Source organism: Galeopterus variegatus, unplaced genomic scaffold (assembly GCF_000696425.1).
Source record: "Galeopterus variegatus unplaced genomic scaffold, G_variegatus-3.0.2 Scaffold4118, whole genome shotgun sequence".
Taxonomy (NCBI): domain Eukaryota; kingdom Metazoa; phylum Chordata; class Mammalia; order Dermoptera; family Cynocephalidae; genus Galeopterus; species Galeopterus variegatus.
In genome coordinates this window covers 21,808-42,466 of record NW_007730229.1, presented here as the reverse complement: position 1 = coordinate 42,466, position 20,659 = coordinate 21,808, and the positions used below count along the sequence as shown (strand labels likewise).

The window sequence follows — 20,659 nt, the reverse complement described above, 5'->3', positions numbered from 1 at the left end:
GGAGCGCCACCGCACTCCCAAGCGGCGCACTGTAGCAGTGCGCCACCGGGCCGGCCCAATGTGCCTGAAGTTTTAATCAGTTAATGTTTACTGGTAGCCTGTTTTATGTCCTACTTGATCTGTTTCTACATTTTTAATATGCTGACACAAATAATCCCAAGCCCCAGTGACCTTTAGAGACATGGATACTGACATCCTTGGGCATGTCTTTCTGATTTTTCTGTAAATAAGCAATGCCCTTTGTAATATTTTTTTAGTGCCACCCCTTGGGACCTGGAACTCAGGAGGCTCTTAATGCAACCCTGGTCTTCCTTTAGGGAGACTCCCCCCTTCAGCTGCAGGAGGAGGGGCTCGGGTGCTGTGGAAGGCTCTCTGCAGCAGGGGTGGCAGGGGGTTTAAAAGTCTCTAACTCTTTTAGAGTTTAGAGTCTCAACTTTGATTACTTTTGCTCCTCCCAGGAAAGGCCTTAACTCACCTTTCTCTGCATCTTCAGTTGATTCTGAAAAGTCTGCTTTTCTAATTTTTTTCCCCACAGTTAAAGCCCGGAAGCCATATAGCTATATATGCTGCTGACTAACTTTGCTTGTTCGTCTTAATTTTTAACTCTCAAATGTTTGTGACTTGACACTGATGTTTTTCTAGATTGCATCAGAGTCAGCCAGAAATAGGCATAAAAGTAAAACAAAATATTTATGTTTTTATAAAATACTTTTTTTTTTTTGTGACCGGTAAGGGGATCACAACCCTTGGCTTGGTGTCTTCCGCACCGCATTCAGCCAGTGAGTGCACCGGCCATCCCTATATAGGATCCGAACCCACGGCGGGAGCACTGCTGCGCTCCCAGTGCCGCACTCTCCCGAGTGAGCCACGGGATCGGCCCTAAAATACTTTTTTTGTTGTTAGCAAGAGGCTTAGGGAAAAATCACAGACTATATCATTTAAATTAAAACATTAAAAATACTTTTAAACAAAAGTTAATGGGCTTTTAGCAAAAATATATGGTGATTTCTTCATAGAAGTGCGTCAGTTTTCTTTTGCAGGAGGGATGAAGCTGGCTTGTACAGGGATCCAAACCCTTGACCTTGGTGCTATAAAATTTTCTTTTTTTAATGCTCTCACCTAAGTGGTTCTCTGTATCTGAATCATACTTCAGAGATTTTTGCAGCCCATTGACATTTCTTCATTTTACCATTAGCTGGAATCACATCTTGCTAAGGGAGTGGCTTGTTGCTTTTAGAACTTGAAAAGACCTAAAGCTGACAAATTGAGCATTAATAAGTTTACTGATAAGTTTAAGCTCACATAGGGTTGCTTATGAAAGTGTTAAACATTCTCTCTTGGTTGAATAGTATTTAAAGAATATGTTAGTTACCTCTTCACATAATTCTCAGATTGCTTTTAATAGGTTTGTTTCTAAAATAGACTGAACCTGAAATAGTTGTACTTCTAATGCCCCAGGGTCAAAGAAGTTCTTAAGTGGCAGCATTTTTTTTCAATTGTGGTAAACAACATATAACATAAAATTTACTATCTTAACCATTTTTAGGTGTACAGATGGTAGTGCTAAGTATATTTATATTGTTAAACAGATCTCTAGAACTTTTCATCTTGCAAAACTGAAACTCTGTATCCATTAAACAATTCCCTGTTTCTCCCTCCCCCAACCCCTTGTAACCACCATTCTACTTTATGTCTCTGAATTTGACTACTTTAGAGACCTCATACAAGTGAAATCATACAGTAATTGTCTTTTTGTGACTGGCTTATTTCATTTAACATAATGTTCTCTAGGTTTATCTATGTTGATGCATATATCAGAATTTCCTTCCTTTTTAAGGCTGAATAATATTGCATTGTATCTACAGTCATATGTCACTTAACGGGGGTACATTCTGAGAAACGCATCGTTATGTTATTTCATTGTTGTGTGAATATCATAGAGTGTACTTTACACAAACTTAGATGTTCTAGCCTGCTACACACCTAGGCTAGTATAGCCTTTTGCTTCTACGTGAGTAATGCCTTGCTCTACAAAATTACGATGGCTGCCACATCACTGGGCAATAGGAGTTTTTCAGCTCTGTTATAGTCCTTTGGAACCACCATCGTATGTGCAGTTCATTGTTGACCGAAATGTCATTATGCAGTGCGTGACTGTAAAAACCACATTTTGTTTATTCATTCATTCATCACTGGACACTTAGGTTGCTTCTACATCTTGGTTATTATGAATAATGCCACTATGAACATATTTGTACAAATATCTTAGACCCTGCTTTTAAGTCTTTTTAGATAGATACTCAGAAGTGGAATTACTGGACCATATGGCAGTTCTATTTTTTTTTTTTTCTTAATTGAAACATAAATGATTATATGTATTTTGGGGGTACAGTGTTGACTATCAGTATTTGTGTGCAGTATGTGATGATCAAGTCAGTATAATTAGCATGTATGTTATTACAAATTGTAATTATTTTTTGTGTCCCTTACTCAATTTCTCTCTAAATTCTGTCCCCCTCTGCCTTTCCCAGGTAGTTCTGTTTTTAATTTTTTGAGGACCTGACATACTGCTTTCCATAAAGGCTGTAACAAGCAGTGCATAAAAATTTTAATTTCTCAACATTTTTACCAACATGTTATTTTCTGGGGTTTTTTTTTTTTTTTTTTTTTTTATAATAGGAATTTTTGGGGGGCTTTTTTATGTTTTTTTTTTTTTTTTTTTATAATAGGAATTTTTGGGGGGCTTTTTTATGTTTTTTTTTTTTTTTTTTTATAATAGGAATTTTTGGGGGGCTTTTTTATGTTTTTTTTTTTTTTTTTTTATAATAGGAATTTTTGGGGGGCTTTTTTATGTTTTTTTTTTTTTTTTTTTTTTTTAATAATAGGCATCTTCGTGGGACTTCATTACGATTTTGATTTGCATTTCTCTGATTAATGATGTAATGCATGTTTTCTTGGCAGTTTATAAATCATCTTTGGAGAAATGTCTGTTCAAGTCATTTGACATTTTTTAATCAGGTTATTTGATTTTTTTGTTATTGAGTTGTAAGGGTTCTTCATATATTCATGATGTTAGCCCCTTATCAGATATACGAGTTGCAGATACTTTCTCCCTTCTGTAGGTTGCCTTTTTACTCTGTTGATTGAGTCTTTTGGTGTGCACACGTTTTAAAGTTTGCTGTAGTTCCACTTGTTTATTTTTGCTTTTGTTGCCTGGACTTTTGGTGGCATGTCCAAGAAAGTATTGCCAAATCCAGTGTCATGAAGCTTTTCCCTTATGTTTTCTTCTAGAAGTTTTCTAGTTTTGGGTCTTACTGTTAGGTCCTTAATCCATTTTGAGTTAATTTTGGTGTAAGATAAAGGCCCAACTTTATTCTTTTGTGTGTAGATATCCAGTTTTTGTAGCCTCGTTTGTTGAAGAGACCGTCCTTTCCCCCACTGAGTAGTCAGCATTTGTTTTATGGAAGGTTATTAGGAGTTCTTCCTCAGCTCTGGTTTATTACAAACCATTCATCTTTCCAGGAGTGTTAAGGCAGTTATGTATCGTGTTGCATGGTGTATTAGTCCTTTTCTGTCTCTCATAGCAGAGTACCTGAGATTGGGTAACTTACAAAGAAATGAAATTTATTTTTTATATTTTTGGAGGTTAGGGAGTCCAAGGTCCAGGCAACACATCTGGTGAGAGCCTTATTCTTGGTGGGGGCTCTGTTTAGGGTCCTTTGGCAAAGCAGGATGTCACATGACAAGGATGGCCTGAGCAAGAGAGCTAACCTGCTCACTCGCTCTCCTATAAAGCCATCAGAACCATGCCCGCAGCAGCCCATTAAACCATCAACCCATCACTCCATTAATGGATCAGAGTCCTCACAATGCAGTCACCTCTTAAAGGCCCCACCTTCCACCACCATATTGGGGTTTAAGTTCCAAAATGAGGTTGAGGGTACATGCAAATCACAGCACATTGTGGGTGAGTTTATGGAAACAAGAGTAGTGGCCTCAGGTTGCTGGAGGGCAGTTTCCTGTGCTGCAGGGGTTAATGAGCTGTGGCCTTTTACAAATGGCAGAGGAGAGCTGCACTGATTGAGGGATGAACCATTGTGATCATTTGGATTTGGACTGTGGCCAAATCCTATTAAAGTCACAGTTACTTTGAGGTAGTTTATGTGTCAGAGGACTGTTAAGTTGTCTATTAAAAAAGTTGTTTTCATCGTGGGTAATATTGAATATTAAGTTCTTTCTGGACTTTGAATTTTAAGTATCTTGTAGAGTGAGCTGATGAACTTTTGGATCATTTTGCGGCTGTGACTGCAAAGGTGAGCTTCTCAGATTAACTTCTGATTTCCAGAATTCTAGTTCCTCACTTCTTTGCTGTGCCCTCAGTAGCCCGAGAGCTCAGGGTCATTGCAGACTAGTGAGCTGGGTGGGGCAGTCCTGCTGAGTTACTTGAGCAGTGGGGAACATGGGACTTCTCCTCAGTGTTGCGTAGCTTCCCTGAAGGAACGTCAGTCATCCTTTCATCATGGAGGACATCGTAAAATCTGTGGACGTTTTTCTCTTGTGTAACTCAGGAACGTTTTTGAGCATTTCGGACTTCAATGGAAGATGTATTCAAAATAATAAAAAGAAACTCAGCTTTTGCATTGAAAACTATTTCATGCATTTTACTAAGTTGGCTTCTTAGGGTGCTCTGCTCAGTGATTATGAAACATGCTGATGACAACAGTATGCTGAGAGGTCAGGAGCCCGCTGCCACCTGTTTTTCTTAGCTAGTCACCATTCTTATTTCTGATGGTAGTTGGATATAAATTGCTGATCAAAAATGAAATGCTTAATATTACATGACTTGACCTTTTCTTTTTTTAATTGTAAAATACACATATTAACTTTTGAAAACTGTCATTTCAGAATTTCTAGAAGGAGGAGTTGGCCACGTTGAGATGTTATTTCGCTGCAACTATTTAGCTTTAGTTGGTGGTGGAAAAAAGCCAAAATACCCTCCCAACAAAGGTAAAGTAACCATGTATTAAGAACCATGCCTCGTGTGTAGGAGCGTTTTGAACTTCTTAGGACGTCTTTATGTCTGTGGCCACGTGTGATCTTCCTAGGTAGACTTATGAAGTATGAAGGGCTAGTCACCAGGGAAGATACAACCAGAAAGAGTGTGTGGTCACTGCACTGTTCCCAGAAGGAATGTGTGAAAAGGACCACTTGTTCCCACTGACGTGCAACGCCTGCTTTTTAGTTAATATTGGCAAATGGGAAGTGGGGGCATTGCCACACCTGTGGTATCATGCAGGTATCATGCAGGTCATGAGTTCACAGGAGCAAGGCGTGGCAGGCAAGCCATTGATTAACAGAAACATTAGTTTGGTGGCCACATAAAAATCAGTTGGCTCTGGGTTTACAGGTATTGTTCTGGTTTTGGTGTGTGTGTATTGAAGGCAGTTGCAGTGTGAGAAGTCTGGCCCTTTTAAAGTAAAAGGAGGAACAGAAAGCTTTACCCACCATATACTTCATGCCTGCAAACTAGCTTCAACTAGCTCTGGGTTGAGGGAAGAGGGCTTGAAAAGGAGGGTAGAACACCGGGAGAAATGGAAGGCTGATTGGGGCCAGACTGGGGGGCCTTGAATGCCAGGCGAGGGTATGGCCAGGAAAAAGACGCCACCATGTGTGTTTTAGGGAAGTTCTAATCTAGGAGCCATGTATAAGATGGAGTGAAGAGATACCACAGGTTGGAGGCAGAGATGGGAAGCCTTTGTTCAAGGGGAGAGGTAGGAAAAGAGAAGTAGGTGCTGGGAGGTGGGGGTGGGAGGAGGAGGCGCGAGGAAAGACCTCTGGGCCTGTGACCACTGGTGGCCTGGAGGAGTGTTGGGTGGGAGCCCAATGGTGACAGGTTCCAGAGTAGGTGGGGGGGGAAGGAGGTGGGAAAGGGAGAGAGGGTAATGAGGGAGGTGGGGAAGAGTGGAGATGGCGATGAAGCTGGGGCTGCATGCTGAGAGTGGGACGTGCTCCACCAGCACCGTGGGTATGAGGACAAGCCCGGGGTCTGCTTGAAACCATGCAGTTGGGGATAGCCCAGGCTGGTGCAGGAGGAAGGAAAGGGATTGTGTGGAAAGGCCACACGTTTCCACGCGACCTGAGGGCCATGGGGCACAGTCCCACGAATCGCATGAATGTGAATATGGAAAACAGAGCCTACACTCAAAAGAGGGTTAGCCCCGATGTGTTTGTTTTTGTTTTAGAATTAGGAGCAGAGAAATAAAATGGAAAAATTGTTGGCAGGAAAAACAATGAGAGACTGAGTTTGAGATCTTGGCCTTTCAGCAGTTCTGCAGGCTCACAGGTCCAAGGTTTGTCTGTGTTGAGCCCTAAAGCAGAGTGGAATGTGGCTGCTAACACGACCCCGATAGGCAGAGGCCTGTGGCTTGTGAGTCCTCTGAAAGAGGCCACCTGGAAGTGACACCAGAGGTGTCCCTGCTCAGAGCGTGGGTCAGGTTTTACAGTGAAATAGGAATTACTTTACCCTGGCTACTTAGGGATGTACAGAAGTCCTGCGGCCGGATAGGTGTCTTGTCATGAAGAATTTGATTGACCATTGATGAGGGAAGAGAGCTTTGGGATGGAAAGTCAGGAGGCTGGAGCACGGCTTTCCTTGACCCTTCTCTGCGCTGTTCGAGGAGGAGTGTCAGTGGCCTCCCAGACTCTGTTAGGGAACAGTTTGTACTAGATTGTCTTACGTCTGGTTCACCTGTAAAATCCGGTACTCATCAAGAAACTTAAGTTGTCCAAGAAGTGTAAAAATCTTAGAAATTTTACAGTCTTAGAAGAGAGCAATTTTCAAACGGGTTTTTTTTTTTTTTTTTTTTTTTTTTTTTTTTTTTTTTGTCTTTTCGTGAGACCGGCCGCACCGCGCTCAGCCAGTGAGCGCACTGGTCATCCCTATATAGGATCCGAACCCGCGGCAGGAGTGCTGCTGCGCTCCCAGTGCCGCACTCTCCCGACTGCACCACGGGCTCGGCCCTTCAAACGGGTTTTTGACTGATGTGCTTTTTGTAGAGTCTAGAGGCAACGTTTTTATTAAAAGCTTTATTTTTTAGAGCAGTTTTAGGTGAGCGGGAAGTACAGAGTTCCCATACGCTCCTCGTCCCCACACATGCACAGCCTCTCCCACCATCAAATCTGCATCAGAGTGTAACTTCTGTTACAGTCAGTGAACCCACACTGACACGCAGTTGTCACCCAAAGTCCTTGGTTTATGTTAGGATTCCCTCTTGTTGGTGTACATTCTGTGACTTTTGAGAAATGTATAATGGCATGTACCCACCATTACAGCACCATACGGAATAGTTCCACTGCCGTAAACATCCTCTGTGCTCCACCTGTTCATACCTCCCTTCTGCCCAACCCTTGGCAACCACTGATGTTTTTACTGTCTTTGTAGTTTTGCCTGAGGTTGAATCCCTGGTACAGCCCCACTGTCCTGGTTGTTCCCTAAGGCCTCCCAGGTGCAGGTGTTTGGGTGTGTCTGATGCCCAGGGGTTGGGGTTAGGGGTGAGGGAGAGTGGGACAGTGGTGCCCAGTGTGGAGGGCAACCACCTTATGTGTCAAGGTGGCCTCTCTGCGACCAGCACTCAGCCTGCTTATGATTGCATCCATAAATTCTTTCTGATATTTCAGTGATGATCTGGGATGACCTGAAAAAGAAGACTGTTATTGAAATAGAATTTTCTACAGAAGTCAAGGCAGTCAAATTGCGGCGAGATCGGTAGGTTTGGTATCATTGATTCTTAAAAGTGGAATTTCACTTTCTCTAAAGATGGCTGGAAATGCTTTTCTGTGGAAGGAAAAACCATCTTGGGGCTGGTTGGTTAGCTCAGTTGATTAGAGCACAGTCTTGTAACACCAAAGTCAAGCGTTCGGATGCCCTTACCAGCCAGCCTGCCCCAAGAAAAGAAGAGAAAAATGTTTAGGAAACAATATATTAAAATGTTGATAACTAGTTTATGGCCCAGAGGACGTAAGGATTATTCATGTTGCAGTACTGGAGGTAGTGAATTGTACTGGCTTCCAGGGCCCTGTAGAGGTGAGTACTTGGCAAGTGTGAATGAAATGCACCTGCCTTGGGCCTGGCAGTGACTCTGCTCCTTCAGGAGCACTGTCCCCATTCAGCAGACACAGAGCCATGCATATGAGTTGTGAAACTTGAATTGCCTCACTGTTAGCTATACTTTGCAAACACGCCTATCAGTAATTGTTATGGATTTGAGGGTAAAGGATAATTTGGAAGCTCCTTAGTGAGCAGGTGTTATTGAATCATACCTTTCAAAAGTAGCAGGTTTCTCTGTCAACCATTGCCTTAATGGTGTTTAGGAGAACATGGAAATTCATCCTGGTAGGTTGAGCAAAATAGAGCAGAGCTGCATTCTTTTGTTTTGTTTTGTTTTGTCCTTTTTGAGACCGGCTGCACCGTGCTCAGCCAGTGAGCGCTGTGAGCGCACTGGTCATCCCTATATAGGATCCGAACCCGCGGCAGGAGCTCCGCTGCACTCCCAATGCCGCACTCTCCCGAGTGCGCCACAGGCTCGGCCCTGCATTCTTTTGGATCTTAATTTGATGTGATTTACATGTTGTAGTCTCAGCTGCAGGAGGGCAAAGGCTAAGCAACTGGAATGTCAACAGGCGTTCTTTCGTCCCTGCTATCTTATTTATATTTGTCATTTTTAGTGATGTCAGTATTTAAAGGCCCTTAGTAATGCACGTTTGAGTCAGATCAAGGATCTTCTTTCAAACTCTTCCTAATTATCAAGACATCTGTAAGAGTACAAAAATATAATTTCTGCCCTATGTATTTTTGTGTGTTCTTACTGTAGTTGAAATGTTTGACAGTAATGTCTCTGAACCTCAAAGTTTTTGTAGCTGACCCCTGCCCAGGTGAGAAGAGTTCACGCAGGAGTGCAGGGCCCACATCCACACACCTCCAGGTAGCACGCTGCTGATCTGCTGAGTGCAGGGCCCACGTGCACACACCTCCAGGTAGCACACTGCTGATCTGCTGAGTGCAGGGCACACACGCACACACCTCCAGGTAGCACGCTGCTGATCTGCTGAGTGCAGGGCCCACATGCACACACCTCCAGGTAGCACGCTGCTGATCTGCTTCCAAGGACTCTCTTGCACAGCAGTGTGATGTGGTATTTCCAGTGTTTCTAGGGTTCAAAATTATAAGAACAAAAATCACAAAATGTTTGGGTTTCACTTTTGAGGAGGGGAACTCTGATCATGTTTTTCTTTCCAGAATTGTGGTTGTTTTGGACTCCATGATTAAAGTGTTCACATTCACACACAATCCCCATCAGTTGCACGTCTTTGAAACCTGCTATAACCCTAAAGGTGAGAAATTCAGAGAATGGATGATGATGGGAGCTTGGTGCACAGGGGGGTGCAGACCTGTTCTGGGTGCCCTCTCCTCCAAGTGCATCTTTATCTGAGCAGTGTTGCTGTGGTTAGAGCAGTCATGAGCATAGTCGGGGCACTTTGAAGGAGATGCTGGCTTTTAACTTCCCTGCCTCTTCCCTGGGTCTCCTGTAGTTCTGCAGCTCAGCGTCTTAGATTAGTGGTTTTAAAACCTAACTCCAGGGGCCGGCCCGTGGCTCACTTGGGAGAGTGTGATGCTGATAACACCAAGGCCACAGGTTCAGATCCCATATAGGGCCGGCTTGTGGCTCACTTGGGAGAGCGTGGTGCTGACAACACCAAGTCAAGGGCTAAGATCCCCTTACCAGTCATCTTTTAAAAAAAATTTAAAAACTACTTACCAGGGTCACTGTGGAGGCTGTCTCAGGATGGAGATCTCACTCCCTGCTCCTTCCCACCCAGTGATCTCAGCCGTTCAGGGAGCTCCAGAACCCATATTTTTATTAAATTCTTGTCCGTTCACAACATTGGAGCCACTGAGTTCTGGTCAAACACTTCCTTGCCTTTTCTTCTGGATTGGAGAATTGCTTATGGCTAACTTTATATTGTTTTCATGTTTTTTTAAATTTTGGGGGTTTTCCCCCTAGCTTTGTTGAAGTATGATTTACATAAAACTTACTCATTTTAAGAATATTATTTTATAAATTTTATTCATTGTAAACAGTTGTATAAACACCATTGCAGTCAAGACACACTCATCACCCGAAAATGTTTCCTCAAGCACTCCCCTCCCTCACCTGACCTATCAGTTTTGCCTTTTGACATATGTTTGGTATCTTTCCCTTAGCATAATATGTTTTGTGTGTGTTATTATTTTTCTTCTTTTTATTGCTGAGTAATATTCCACAGTATGGGTAGGTACATCATAACTGTTAATCCATTTGCCAGTTTTCTAACTATTGTGGATAAAAGGTGCTATGAATGTTCACATACCAGCCTTTGTGTGGATATATTTTTTCATTTCTCTTTGTTAATAATACTGAGGAATGCAATTGTTAAGTCATATTGTATGTTTAACTTTATAAAATACTGCCAAGGTACTGCCCAAAGTGAATGTATCTTCTTGCATTCCAATCAGTGATTTACGAATGTTCCAGTATTGTCAGTCTTTTTAACAAAAGCCATTTTTGTGGGTGTGTGATAGTATCTCACTGGTAATAGTATCTCTTGTGGTTTTAGTTTGCATTTTTCTGAAGACTTGTGATGGTGAGCATCTTTTTAAGTGCTTAATTTGCCATTCATGTATCTTCTTTTGTGAAGTGTCTCTTCAAATTTTTTGCGCATTTTTTTAACTGGCTATTTATCTTGTTACTGAGGTAAAGGAATTCTTTATATATTCTAGATATAGCACTTTGTCTGGCATACTTTTGCAGATATTTTCAGCCTGTGGCATTTTGCATAACAGATTTCTTTTATGTCTTCTTCTGGAAGTTTAATAGCTTTAGTTCTTAAGTCTGATTAATTTCAAGTTAATTTTTGTATATGGTATGAGGTAAGGATCCAGGTTTGTTGTTTCTATATGGATATCCAGTTTTGAGTTCCGTTTGCTGAAAAGACTATTTTTTCTGCATTGAATTCACCTTGGTATCTTTGTTTTGATCAAATAAGTGTGAGTTTTTTCCTGGACTTTTAATTCTGTTCCAGTGATCTGTTTTTCTGTTCCTCTGCCAATACCGTATTGCCTTGATTTCTGGAGCTTTAAAGTAGATCTTGGAATGAGATAATACAAGTCCTCCAATCTTGTTTTATTTTACAAAGTTTTTTCTTTTTTCTTTTTTTTTTTTTACCTATTCTAGGGCCTTTGTTTTTTCTTATAACTCTTAGTATCAGTTTGTCTATTTCTTCTAAAAGTTATGATTGCGTTGACTCTAGAAATGAATCAGGTATTAACAATATCACATTTTCAGCCTATGATCACAGCTGTCCATCTATCAGGTCATCTTTGATTTTCCTTTGTGATGTGCAAGCATAGGTCTCGTGCATCTGTTGATAAATTTATTCCTAAGTATTTTGTTTATGCTATTGTTAATGGAGTGGTTGTTAAATTTTGTGATTTTTCATTGCATTCTCAGTTGCCAGCACCATGAAAGACAGTTGATAAAATTTATTCAATATACTGTTCAGCACATGTTTTCAGTTATGAAGGGGTCTCATGGGAGGTATCTTTGCTTGGCCCTCTTATACCCTTTACAGTGAAAAGTCTTTAAATTAATTTTATGATTCTTTTTTTGTCTTTTTATTTTGTCTTTTTTTTTTCCGTGTCCGGCAACAGATCGCAACCCTCAGTGTTGCCCCCGCACCGGACCGGGGACCGGCAACGGGACTGCAACCCTCGGTGTTGCTCCCGCGCCTCGCTCAGCCAGTGAGCGGGAACCGGTCTGTATGTGGGATCCGAACCCTCGGGCGGGAGCGCCACCGCGCTTCCCAAGCGGCGCACTATCCAGTGCGCCACCGGGCTGGCCCTAATTTTATGATTCTGATATAAATGAAAACCCATTAAATACTGTGTTTTCTGAGGACTTGAGGGTGGAGAATAGGTTTTGGTTGAGGGAAATCAGAGGCTTTGAGGTCGGCTGACATTTCCTGATGGGTTTCTCTGTCTCTGTTTAGGCCTCTGTGTCCTGTGTCCCAACAGTAACAACTCCCTCCTGGCCTTCCCGGGCACACACACTGGCCACGTTCAGCTCGTGGACCTGGCCAGCACTGAAAAGCCGCCTGTGGACATTCCCGCACATGAGGGCGTCTTGAGCTGCATCGCTCTCAATCTGCAGGGAACAAGAATCGCAACCGCATCCGAAAAAGTAAGCCTGCACCTATGTGTGTTTCCTGGAGTCTCAGGCTTGACTTGAAGGGGGCGAGCTGGCCCATCTGTAGTGGCTGTGGGGTGGCCTGTGGCCTCCTCAGGTCATCTGAGTGGGGTCTAGGTCAGGGCTACACAGATTGTTGCAAGGACAAGTTTTATTTACAATTCTTCACAAGCAATACATTGTAAAATATGATAAAAATAAATTACTTAAAAAAAAAAGAAACAAAAGGATATATAATACACCCCCCATTCTTATCATTAGAATCAGCAGACCTAAAATCACAGTCATATTGCCATAAACATTTCAGAACCACTCAGTTTCTGTGCTTACGTCTTCTTATCTGCCTAAGTACGTTTCCCTATTGGATTACCACCAAATTATAATTTAAAATATTGGCAATATTATCCTTTGTTTGCCTATATGAAAAAGTATCAGTTAAAATTTTTCGTAATTTAAAATCTGGTGTTTTTACTTACTTTAGCCTAATTAATTCCGATTTTTACAATAGAAAAGTTGGTATCTTTTACTATAGTTTTCATGTAGGACTGCAAGCCCGGGGTCACTTTGGAGGAGATTATAAACTGTCAAGTGGGGTGGAACTGCAAGCCAGTGATTGTGTCCATTTGTAGACACAGTCGGTTGAAGTTCGGTGGAGTAGGCTCTGCGCTTCGCCTTGCTGGGGATGGCAGGAGAGACTGCTCTGCCCATTTTGCATGGCGCCCATGGCGGCTGCTGGAGAAGTCAGCGTCAGTCCCGCACAGGGTCCTTCCTCAATACGCTGGGAAGAGTGGCACAGAGTAGCATGTCCCACTTCCTCCTTGGAGTGAGCTAAGAATAGATTTAGGGTTTGTTTTGTTTTAAGATGTCATTCTTTAGAATGTTGTTACATTAGCAACAAATATAATCATATATAAATTCATAAACAGGAATTTTTCTATATTTTAGTATGTTTTTTCTTAACGTTTTACCTTTAGATTGTCTGTCCCTGCCTCCGTCCAGTGTGTTTTTCACTATCATTGTTTTAGACAGAATCCCAATTACGAATGTGGGATTACGTATGTACTTGCCCTCTTCTTGCTGTTCTCAGCTTAGCCGCACCCTCCAAGTTAACTGCTGTGAACTGGATTAGACCAGACTGCAGAGTCTGTATAATAATATTCCACGACTGTTTAGCAGTCACCTTGTGAGGGTGTTTCCCGCCTTGTCCCCTCCTAGCTGGGCTCCCTGTTGCATTCCCAGGAGAAGTGCTGCTGGGTTGCATTCCCAGGAGAAGTGCTTCAGCACATAAGGGTTTTTTTATTTTAATAGATATTGTCAAATAGCTTTCCACAAAAGCTGTAAAGTTCACATTTTTCCCAGCTATCAGAATCAGCTAAGGAATGTTCTTCATTATGGGGGAAATGTTAAAAGCAAAACCAAAAAAGAGTTCTGAGTCCTTCCATGAGTTCTTAGGCACTTTCTCTGTCTTGGGAAAGTAGGCATGGTTGACTTGAACAGTCTAAAGTCGTTTTATTTTGTTATGCCTCATCTTTTTGATGGCAGGATTATACTGTGCTACTTTTTCTAACTACCTATGGGAGTTATAATTCAGATGACATTTCTCTAGACGAGGAACGTGTTTAGCAGGAACGCCTCATCTTTTTGATGGCAGGATTATACTGTGCTACTTTTTCTAACTACCTATGGGAGTTACAATTCAGATGACATTTCTCTAGACGAGGAACGTGTTTAGCAGGAAGAGGGAACCACCCTGGGCCTGGGTGTTTCTCTTGGGCTTCAGCCAGGGGAACAGACACCTGGGATCAGTCGAGACTGCACTGCCAGGAGATTGTCTCCTGAACCCTCTCGTGACCCCTGCCCAGTGCTGTGGGACTGGGAGCCGCCAGCACATTCTCAGGGGTTGGCAGACAGAGGGAAAAGTTGAGTTTTAGGTGATGTGGGTGAGTTTGGGAAAGGGTTGTGTGGGCTAATGGGTTTGTGAATATAAATCATTTCAAAAAACTAACTAAAGAGTTGTGAATCTGATAATGAAACACTTCACTGTTTTTCAAAGGGGACCCTTATAAGAATATTTGATACTTCATCAGGGCATTTAATCCAGGAACTGCGAAGAGGATCTCAAGCAGCTAATATTTACTGGTAAGAATATTCATAATTTCCCTCTAGAGAAGAGCCATTGCTTTGGGTTGATGACGTGGAAATGGCCTGTGTAATTTGGGGAAGGGTCAGGAATAGCCACACCTCATCCATCACTCTAGCTGATTTTTTCTATAGTGTTTTAAAGTAAATGCTATAGAGCTTGTTAGTTCATCTGTAATTACTCCAACCTATTATGCTTTTGAGAGAATGAACTGCTTTCTCTGCAGTAATTGTGTTCTGACATCTTGTGGGTGTCTGAAGTGCTGAAGCCATGTTTGGCCATGGTCACAGGGCCTGGTGCTACCCTCTCACCTGTGGCCTTTGAAGGTATTGAGCAGCATTTCAGTCTGTAGGAGGAAAACATAATTAATTTATAAATTTAGTGGATTTACCTGTGGGGTCCTGGGCCTTGTGGCATGCAGAACACCCTCCTGTCTGTCTGCTGTCAGGATGGAGACTGCACATGGCCAGTGTTACCTGCCGTAGTCCAGGTAACCTCCAAAGGGGCAGCCTGTACCTCCAAGGGCCTAGTTGTTGGAGAAGTGAGTCTTTCTCACCTGAGTCTCCTGAGAGCCTGCCCTGCATGGCATGTGGGGGGTGGTCTGCAGGGAGCTCCTTCCCTCTCCCTGAGCACACAGCCTTTTGGTGCTCCATCGATGGGGCCCCCAGGGAGAGAGCCTTCCTGCATCATGCTGGATGGCGCCCTTGGCCCGTGGCCTTGACCCTCTTTGTGCGGGTTGGATCTCTGGTCTCCTCTACGTCTGCACAGAACCCGAGCTTCTACCGGTTTTTCCTGCAGCATTAACTTCAATCAGGATGCCTCCCTCATCTGTGTGTCCAGCGACCACGGCACAGTGCACATTTTTGCGGCTGAAGATCCAAAAAGGAATAAGCAGTCTAGGTATGTTTTAGGAAGTCTGGTGGTGAGGAAAAGCCCACAGTTAAAAGGATTAACCATTGCTTCAGTGTGGACGACCTTAATATTGAGTCAAGGTCGGAATCTTTATCATCTGTCATTTGATTTTTGTTGGGGTTTGAAAATCAGTACAGATTGTCTGACCCTGAAACAATGGCATTTTTTTTTTTTTTTTTTAAAGATGACCGGTAAGGGGATCTTAACCCTTGACTTGGTGTTGTCAGCACCATGCTCAGCCAGTGAGCGAACCGGCCATCCCTATGTGGGATCCGAACCCGGGGCCTTGGTGTTATCAGCACCGCACTCTCCCGAGTGAGCCACGGGCCGGCCCGAAACAATGGCATTTTTACTGCCCTGTCATTCGCTCCTTAGGAAATGTCTGATGAAGATCCAGGCATGTTTCAGGTGGTTTAGAACTTAGTCCTGAACTCAGATGGTTTTCCATGTGTTTACTGTGTTCAGAAGATTAGTTTGATGGCAGGAGAAACCTCTGCCTCTTTTAGTAATGACAGGGTCTGGTTTTATCATAAAATTATTTCTAAGGATTCAATTTTTTATATGTGAGAAATAAAAGATTAAAAGCAAAAATAGAATTTTAAAACAATCTTTGACTAACACTGTGTTAAAGAGAGCATTTTAGTATTTTTTTTTCCTTTTTGTCTTTTTTCGTGACCGGCAACGGATCGCAACCCTCGGTGTTGCGCCCGCACCTCGCTCAGCCAGTGAGCGGCCGGTCTGTATGTGGGATCCGAACCCTCGGCGGGAGCGCCACCACACTCCCAAGCGGCGCACTGTAGCAGTGTGCCACCGGGCCGGCCCTAGCATTTTAGTATTTTTAACAGCGTTCTGGGTTTAAGCAGGTCACATTTCTGTATCTTTTAAACTTTGTTTTGTGAATACGATGGCGCTTTCTTTTCTTCCTTGTCCTCACAGTTTGGCCTCAGCCAGTTTCCTTCCAAAATACTTCAGTTCCAAATGGAGTTTTTCCAAGTTTCAGGTTCCCTCAGGCTCTCCATGCATTTGTGCCTTTGGAACAGAGCCAAATGCTGTCATTGGTAAGTGGCTTTTCCTGAGTGAGAATGGCCCTCCCCCGCTTCTCACCCCGGGTCCATCCGCCAAGCCTCAGACCCAGCTTCCCATCGGGCCCTCCCCCAGGCATAGTCAAGGCTGCACAGCTCTGGTGGCTGCTCTCATAGCCCCCCTTCTTTCTCTCCTATGGGTACAGTGTGTCCCGTGCACGGTCTACATAGCCTGTAGGATGTTTTCAGCCCCAGCCCCACTCCTTCTGGGTTTCCCCAAGAAATTGTTGGGACACATCTTTTGGTTTTTTACAGATGACCAAAGAATGTTTTTTCCCTGTAGCCAAAACTAGGTGAACAAACATATGCCCTCAGAACAGTAGGTCTCTTGGCTCAGTGAGGGAGGGGCAGGCTTTCCAGGTGACTTTCAGGAGCTGCTCAGTGCTTCACGGGGCCATTCGCAGTGCAGTTAAGGACTGTTTGCTTTTAACTTTTGGGGGAAGAAGCACATGGGTAAAATGGTCTCCTTCTGTCCCAGCGATTTGTGCAGACGGCAGCTACTACAAATTCCTATTCAACCCCAAGGGGGAGTGCATCCGGGATGTCTATGCACAGTTTCTAGAAATGACCGACGACAAGCTGTGACAAGCTATGACTCTTCACTGGGGAACGCAGCCAGCACCCACCACCCATCGCCCCTCAAGCTCCCGGGGCTGGTGCCAGCGCCCCGTGGGCCTCATGAGCAACGGGCTTGAGGGACTGCCCAGGGACCTTGGTCTTGAAGCCATATGTGGTTGTCTGCATTCCTAAAAAAGGCTTCCCATTTCCAGTATTAAAGAAAGAATTACCAAGACACCGTAGATACTCACCGGTTCTGCGCAGCTCATGCTGAGAGCTGGCTGTTCCTTTAGTTCAACTGTGACGTTAGCTTAGTGGCTCCACTGCGCCCTCCCATCAACAGAGGAGGCTCCATGCAAACCTAGGGACTGAGCTGAGAGACGCACGGACAGGTCAAAGTTGGTTTTTGCAACAGATTTCTTCATTTTTACTGAGTCTGCAGTGGGGAAATGGACAAGTGTAAATGTCCTTACATGGCAAGCAGGTTCAAGCAGATCAAGAATACCAGCAGCCTGCCTTAGAGAAGGAGAAAGGAACTGTTCTCCTTTCTGAACTTGAAGAAAAACAACATACCCCATTAAGAGATCACAGTGTGGACGTTTCCCCTTGCGTGAACCCAGCGTCATGGTCTTTGGGCCGAAACGTGGCTGGGTTTTCTGTGCCCTCATGTGGGTGTCTTGTCTCTCTGTTGGAGCCCTTACAACTCCAGACCCACCCAGTGGCAGAGCACTTTGTGTCACCAACAAGAGCAGCCAATCCCTGGGGTTTGGAGGGGATTGGTGGGCAGCTTGGTGTCCTGGTTAAATTTTCTGTTAAAACTGAGTTTCTCTGTTTATATGTAGGGAACAAAGTAATGCATAGACTTAAAAATTAGTCATAGAAGAAAGCATCACTTAATTTGGAAGGACATCTCCACAAAACGGTGCCAGCATCCTCTGGCGGTTTGTGTCGGTGCGGAGGGAGAAGCCTAATCAGCGTGCCCTCTCCGCTGCCCGTCTTCGCCGTCTCCCCACCCCAGCATTTACGGAACAGCTGCACACTAACATTTTGGGAATGAAAGACACGACTTTTTTTTTTTTTTTCTTCAACACTTGGTAACTCACATAGGTTATGGGCTCCACATTGTCAGTACTACTTGAGGTATATATTTAATTTTCTTAAATTCCTTTTAAAGAAACTTAATTTTATGGTTTTGATTTCAGGTTGCAAACATTTAAGATTCACATAGAAACAAGTTTTCAGTTTTGCCAGTTCTTTGCTGTCTTGTAATCAACTAACTTTGTATGTGGATTTTGATGTAAAGTATGCATGTTACTTTTATGTGTATTTAATCATGAAATTTAATTTTGCACATTTATTTGTAATGTTTCTTTTAAATAAAAGTGACTAATTTTGTTGTACTCTGCACCTGTAAAAGGGAAATAGAATTGTGTGTTAAAAAGCGAACGTCCTTCCCCTTGTTTTGAGAATCTGGTTGGATTGCCGGCTTCAGAGCACGACTGGTCAGGGTGCTGCTGTGGCAAGAGGGGGTAGAAGTCAGTGCTGCACGCGTCGCGCCCAGAGCTTCACACCCCTGCTGCTTGCACAGCAGGTGGCCTGGCAAGGGATGGTGCTTGCTCCTTCATAGACAGCCTTGGCACTTCTAGAGAAGGGAAAAAGGAACACGCGTCGCGCCCAGAGCTTCACACCCCTGCTGCTTGCACAGCAGGTGGCCTGGCAAGGGACGGTGCTTGCTCCTTCATAGACAGCCTTGGCACTTCTAGAGAAGGGAAAAAGGATAATCCCATCAGTAGAAACTATGTGGCTGCAGGAGGGTCTGAGGTTCTGCTTAGACAGCAGAGATGAAGACAGTCATGTTCTCTCAGTTTTTGTGTGTCTTTATCAGCATCAGGCTAACCTTGGCCTTCCCTCCTTCCAGAGGCAGCAGTGTGCTACCCCTCAGGGAGATGCTGGTGTGCCTGAGGTGTCTGTCCAGCGGTGGCAGCCACCAGTGTGGTGTAGGGGCCGCTCTGTCTCTGTCTTAGCCAGTGTCATTTTGATTTGTTTAGCTTTAGATCTGACTTCTCGGGTAGGGGAGTAGGAAGATCCTTCACATTTAAAGGAGGGCCACTTTATAGTTTCCCCAAATACAGTCTAAGGTATTAAAAATTAAACTAGGAGTGAAAATCCATGAAAATGGGTCTTGCAGTGCGTACCAACAGCTTCAGAGCTGGTGAGGACAGCGGGGCTTTGTACGGAGGCCACATCGCTAGGGGCACGGAGCATGCCATTCCCCACACAGCCGGGGTACTCAACACATCCTGCTGACGTCAGGGTACAACCTCCACCCCTTCATAAGACGAGATGCAGGGGCATCACTGGGGCAGCATGTGAGGGGCCATGCCCACTGAGAAGTGTTGTCGCAGTGCAGGAGGCCAGGCTGGGAGCTGGCCATGGCTCAGGCCAGGCTCATCTCGGTGGTGGCCTCCCTGGTCAGCTTCACAGCTCACACCGTCCAGTGTGCTCGGTAGCATGTGAGGTCAGTGCTGGTTCACTTTATGAGGGGTGCAGGTCTGTCCCCTTGGTGTTTCCTCCTGGCTGCAACTTCCCTCATAGAACAGCGACTACGCACCACGTCTCTTCTGAGAAGTGCCCTGAAGGAGGCTCATGGATAGAAGGTCGAAGGCCTGGAGGGAGGCACCCAAGTGACGAGGCCCCCAGGCACCATCTGCCCTCCCCAGGTGCGCATGTCACCTTGGTTTGCCACCCTAGATCACTCATTCAAAGCATCGTGCAGAAAACAAGGCCGAGCTGCCACAGCTTCAAACCTGTGCTGGGCCCTGAACGTGGATGTCAAGGGATGCAGAGGTGGAGGTCCTTGCAGGGGACTCCAGAGCCCCTACCTAGCAGCTTATCTTTCCAGTTACTGCCTCAGATGGCATCCCCTCACCAGGCTTTCTGTCTGATTTTTCCAGCATGGGGGCACAGAAGACTCTTCGGCAGCATTTCTTACCTTCCCTTTCTCTCCCCCAGTGGTTTTCAAATATCTGTGGGGACAGTCTGCTCAGCCTTGCTCAGTTCACCTTCCTTCTCAGAAACCCTCGGCTCACCACAGCCGGCCCGTGGATGAGAGCCGTGATCTGCACCCTGTGTGTGATGGCACCGTGCGAACCCCCAGCTCCCTCCCCTCCCTCCCAGGACTTTTGCCAGTGGCGCTGGCCACCTGCAGTCTTGGATGACCAAAGGTTTTTGTATTTGTATTTTCTTTCTGCGACCAAACCAAACTTCTAGATGCCAGAGGTTATTTCACGTGACTTGGCCCCGCATCTTTTCTCAGTTCTTCCTGTTTCAAGAGGCATTTGATTGATCACATTTTGAAACTTGTGTCAAATGTTTCTTTTCAAAATGGATTGAAAAGTACTTATGATCAAAAGCAAAATGTTACTTGTAAAATAAAGAACGTATAGAAAAATAAACTTGTAAGCAAAATTGCCCTGTGTTTCCACCTCCAGAGAAGACCATTCTTAGCCCCGCACTTTGGATGTAAAATTTATAATTATAAGCAGCATTAAAAATCCTGTTTTTAACTTTTTACAACTCATGAACACGTCAGGACATACTTTAGTGGCCCAAGCATACTTATTTGTATTTTTTGTTATTAAAGACAATTAAGGGGCTGGCCAGTCAGCTCAGTTGGTTAGAGCCCC

The 20,659-nt window shown here is 44.1% G+C and overlaps 1 protein-coding gene across 1 annotated transcript in view; it reads left to right on the top strand.

The window, feature by feature from the left end:
- The window catches only part of WDR45B (WD repeat domain 45B), a 30,001-nt gene extending 11,612 nt beyond the window's left edge, over window positions 1-18,389 (top strand). The window contains exons 3-10 of the mRNA XM_008586784.1: window positions 4,906-5,007; window positions 7,678-7,765; window positions 9,296-9,390; window positions 12,085-12,275; window positions 14,335-14,420; window positions 15,220-15,321; window positions 16,270-16,391; window positions 16,894-18,389. Coding sequence (XP_008585006.1) covers window positions 4,906-5,007; window positions 7,678-7,765; window positions 9,296-9,390; window positions 12,085-12,275; window positions 14,335-14,420; window positions 15,220-15,321; window positions 16,270-16,391; window positions 16,894-17,000 — 893 coding nt within the window. The 3' untranslated portion in view covers window positions 17,001-18,389. The remainder of the gene's footprint in view (window positions 1-4,905; window positions 5,008-7,677; window positions 7,766-9,295; window positions 9,391-12,084; window positions 12,276-14,334; window positions 14,421-15,219; window positions 15,322-16,269; window positions 16,392-16,893) is intronic.
- The last annotated feature ends 2,270 nt before the right edge of the window (window positions 18,390-20,659 follow it).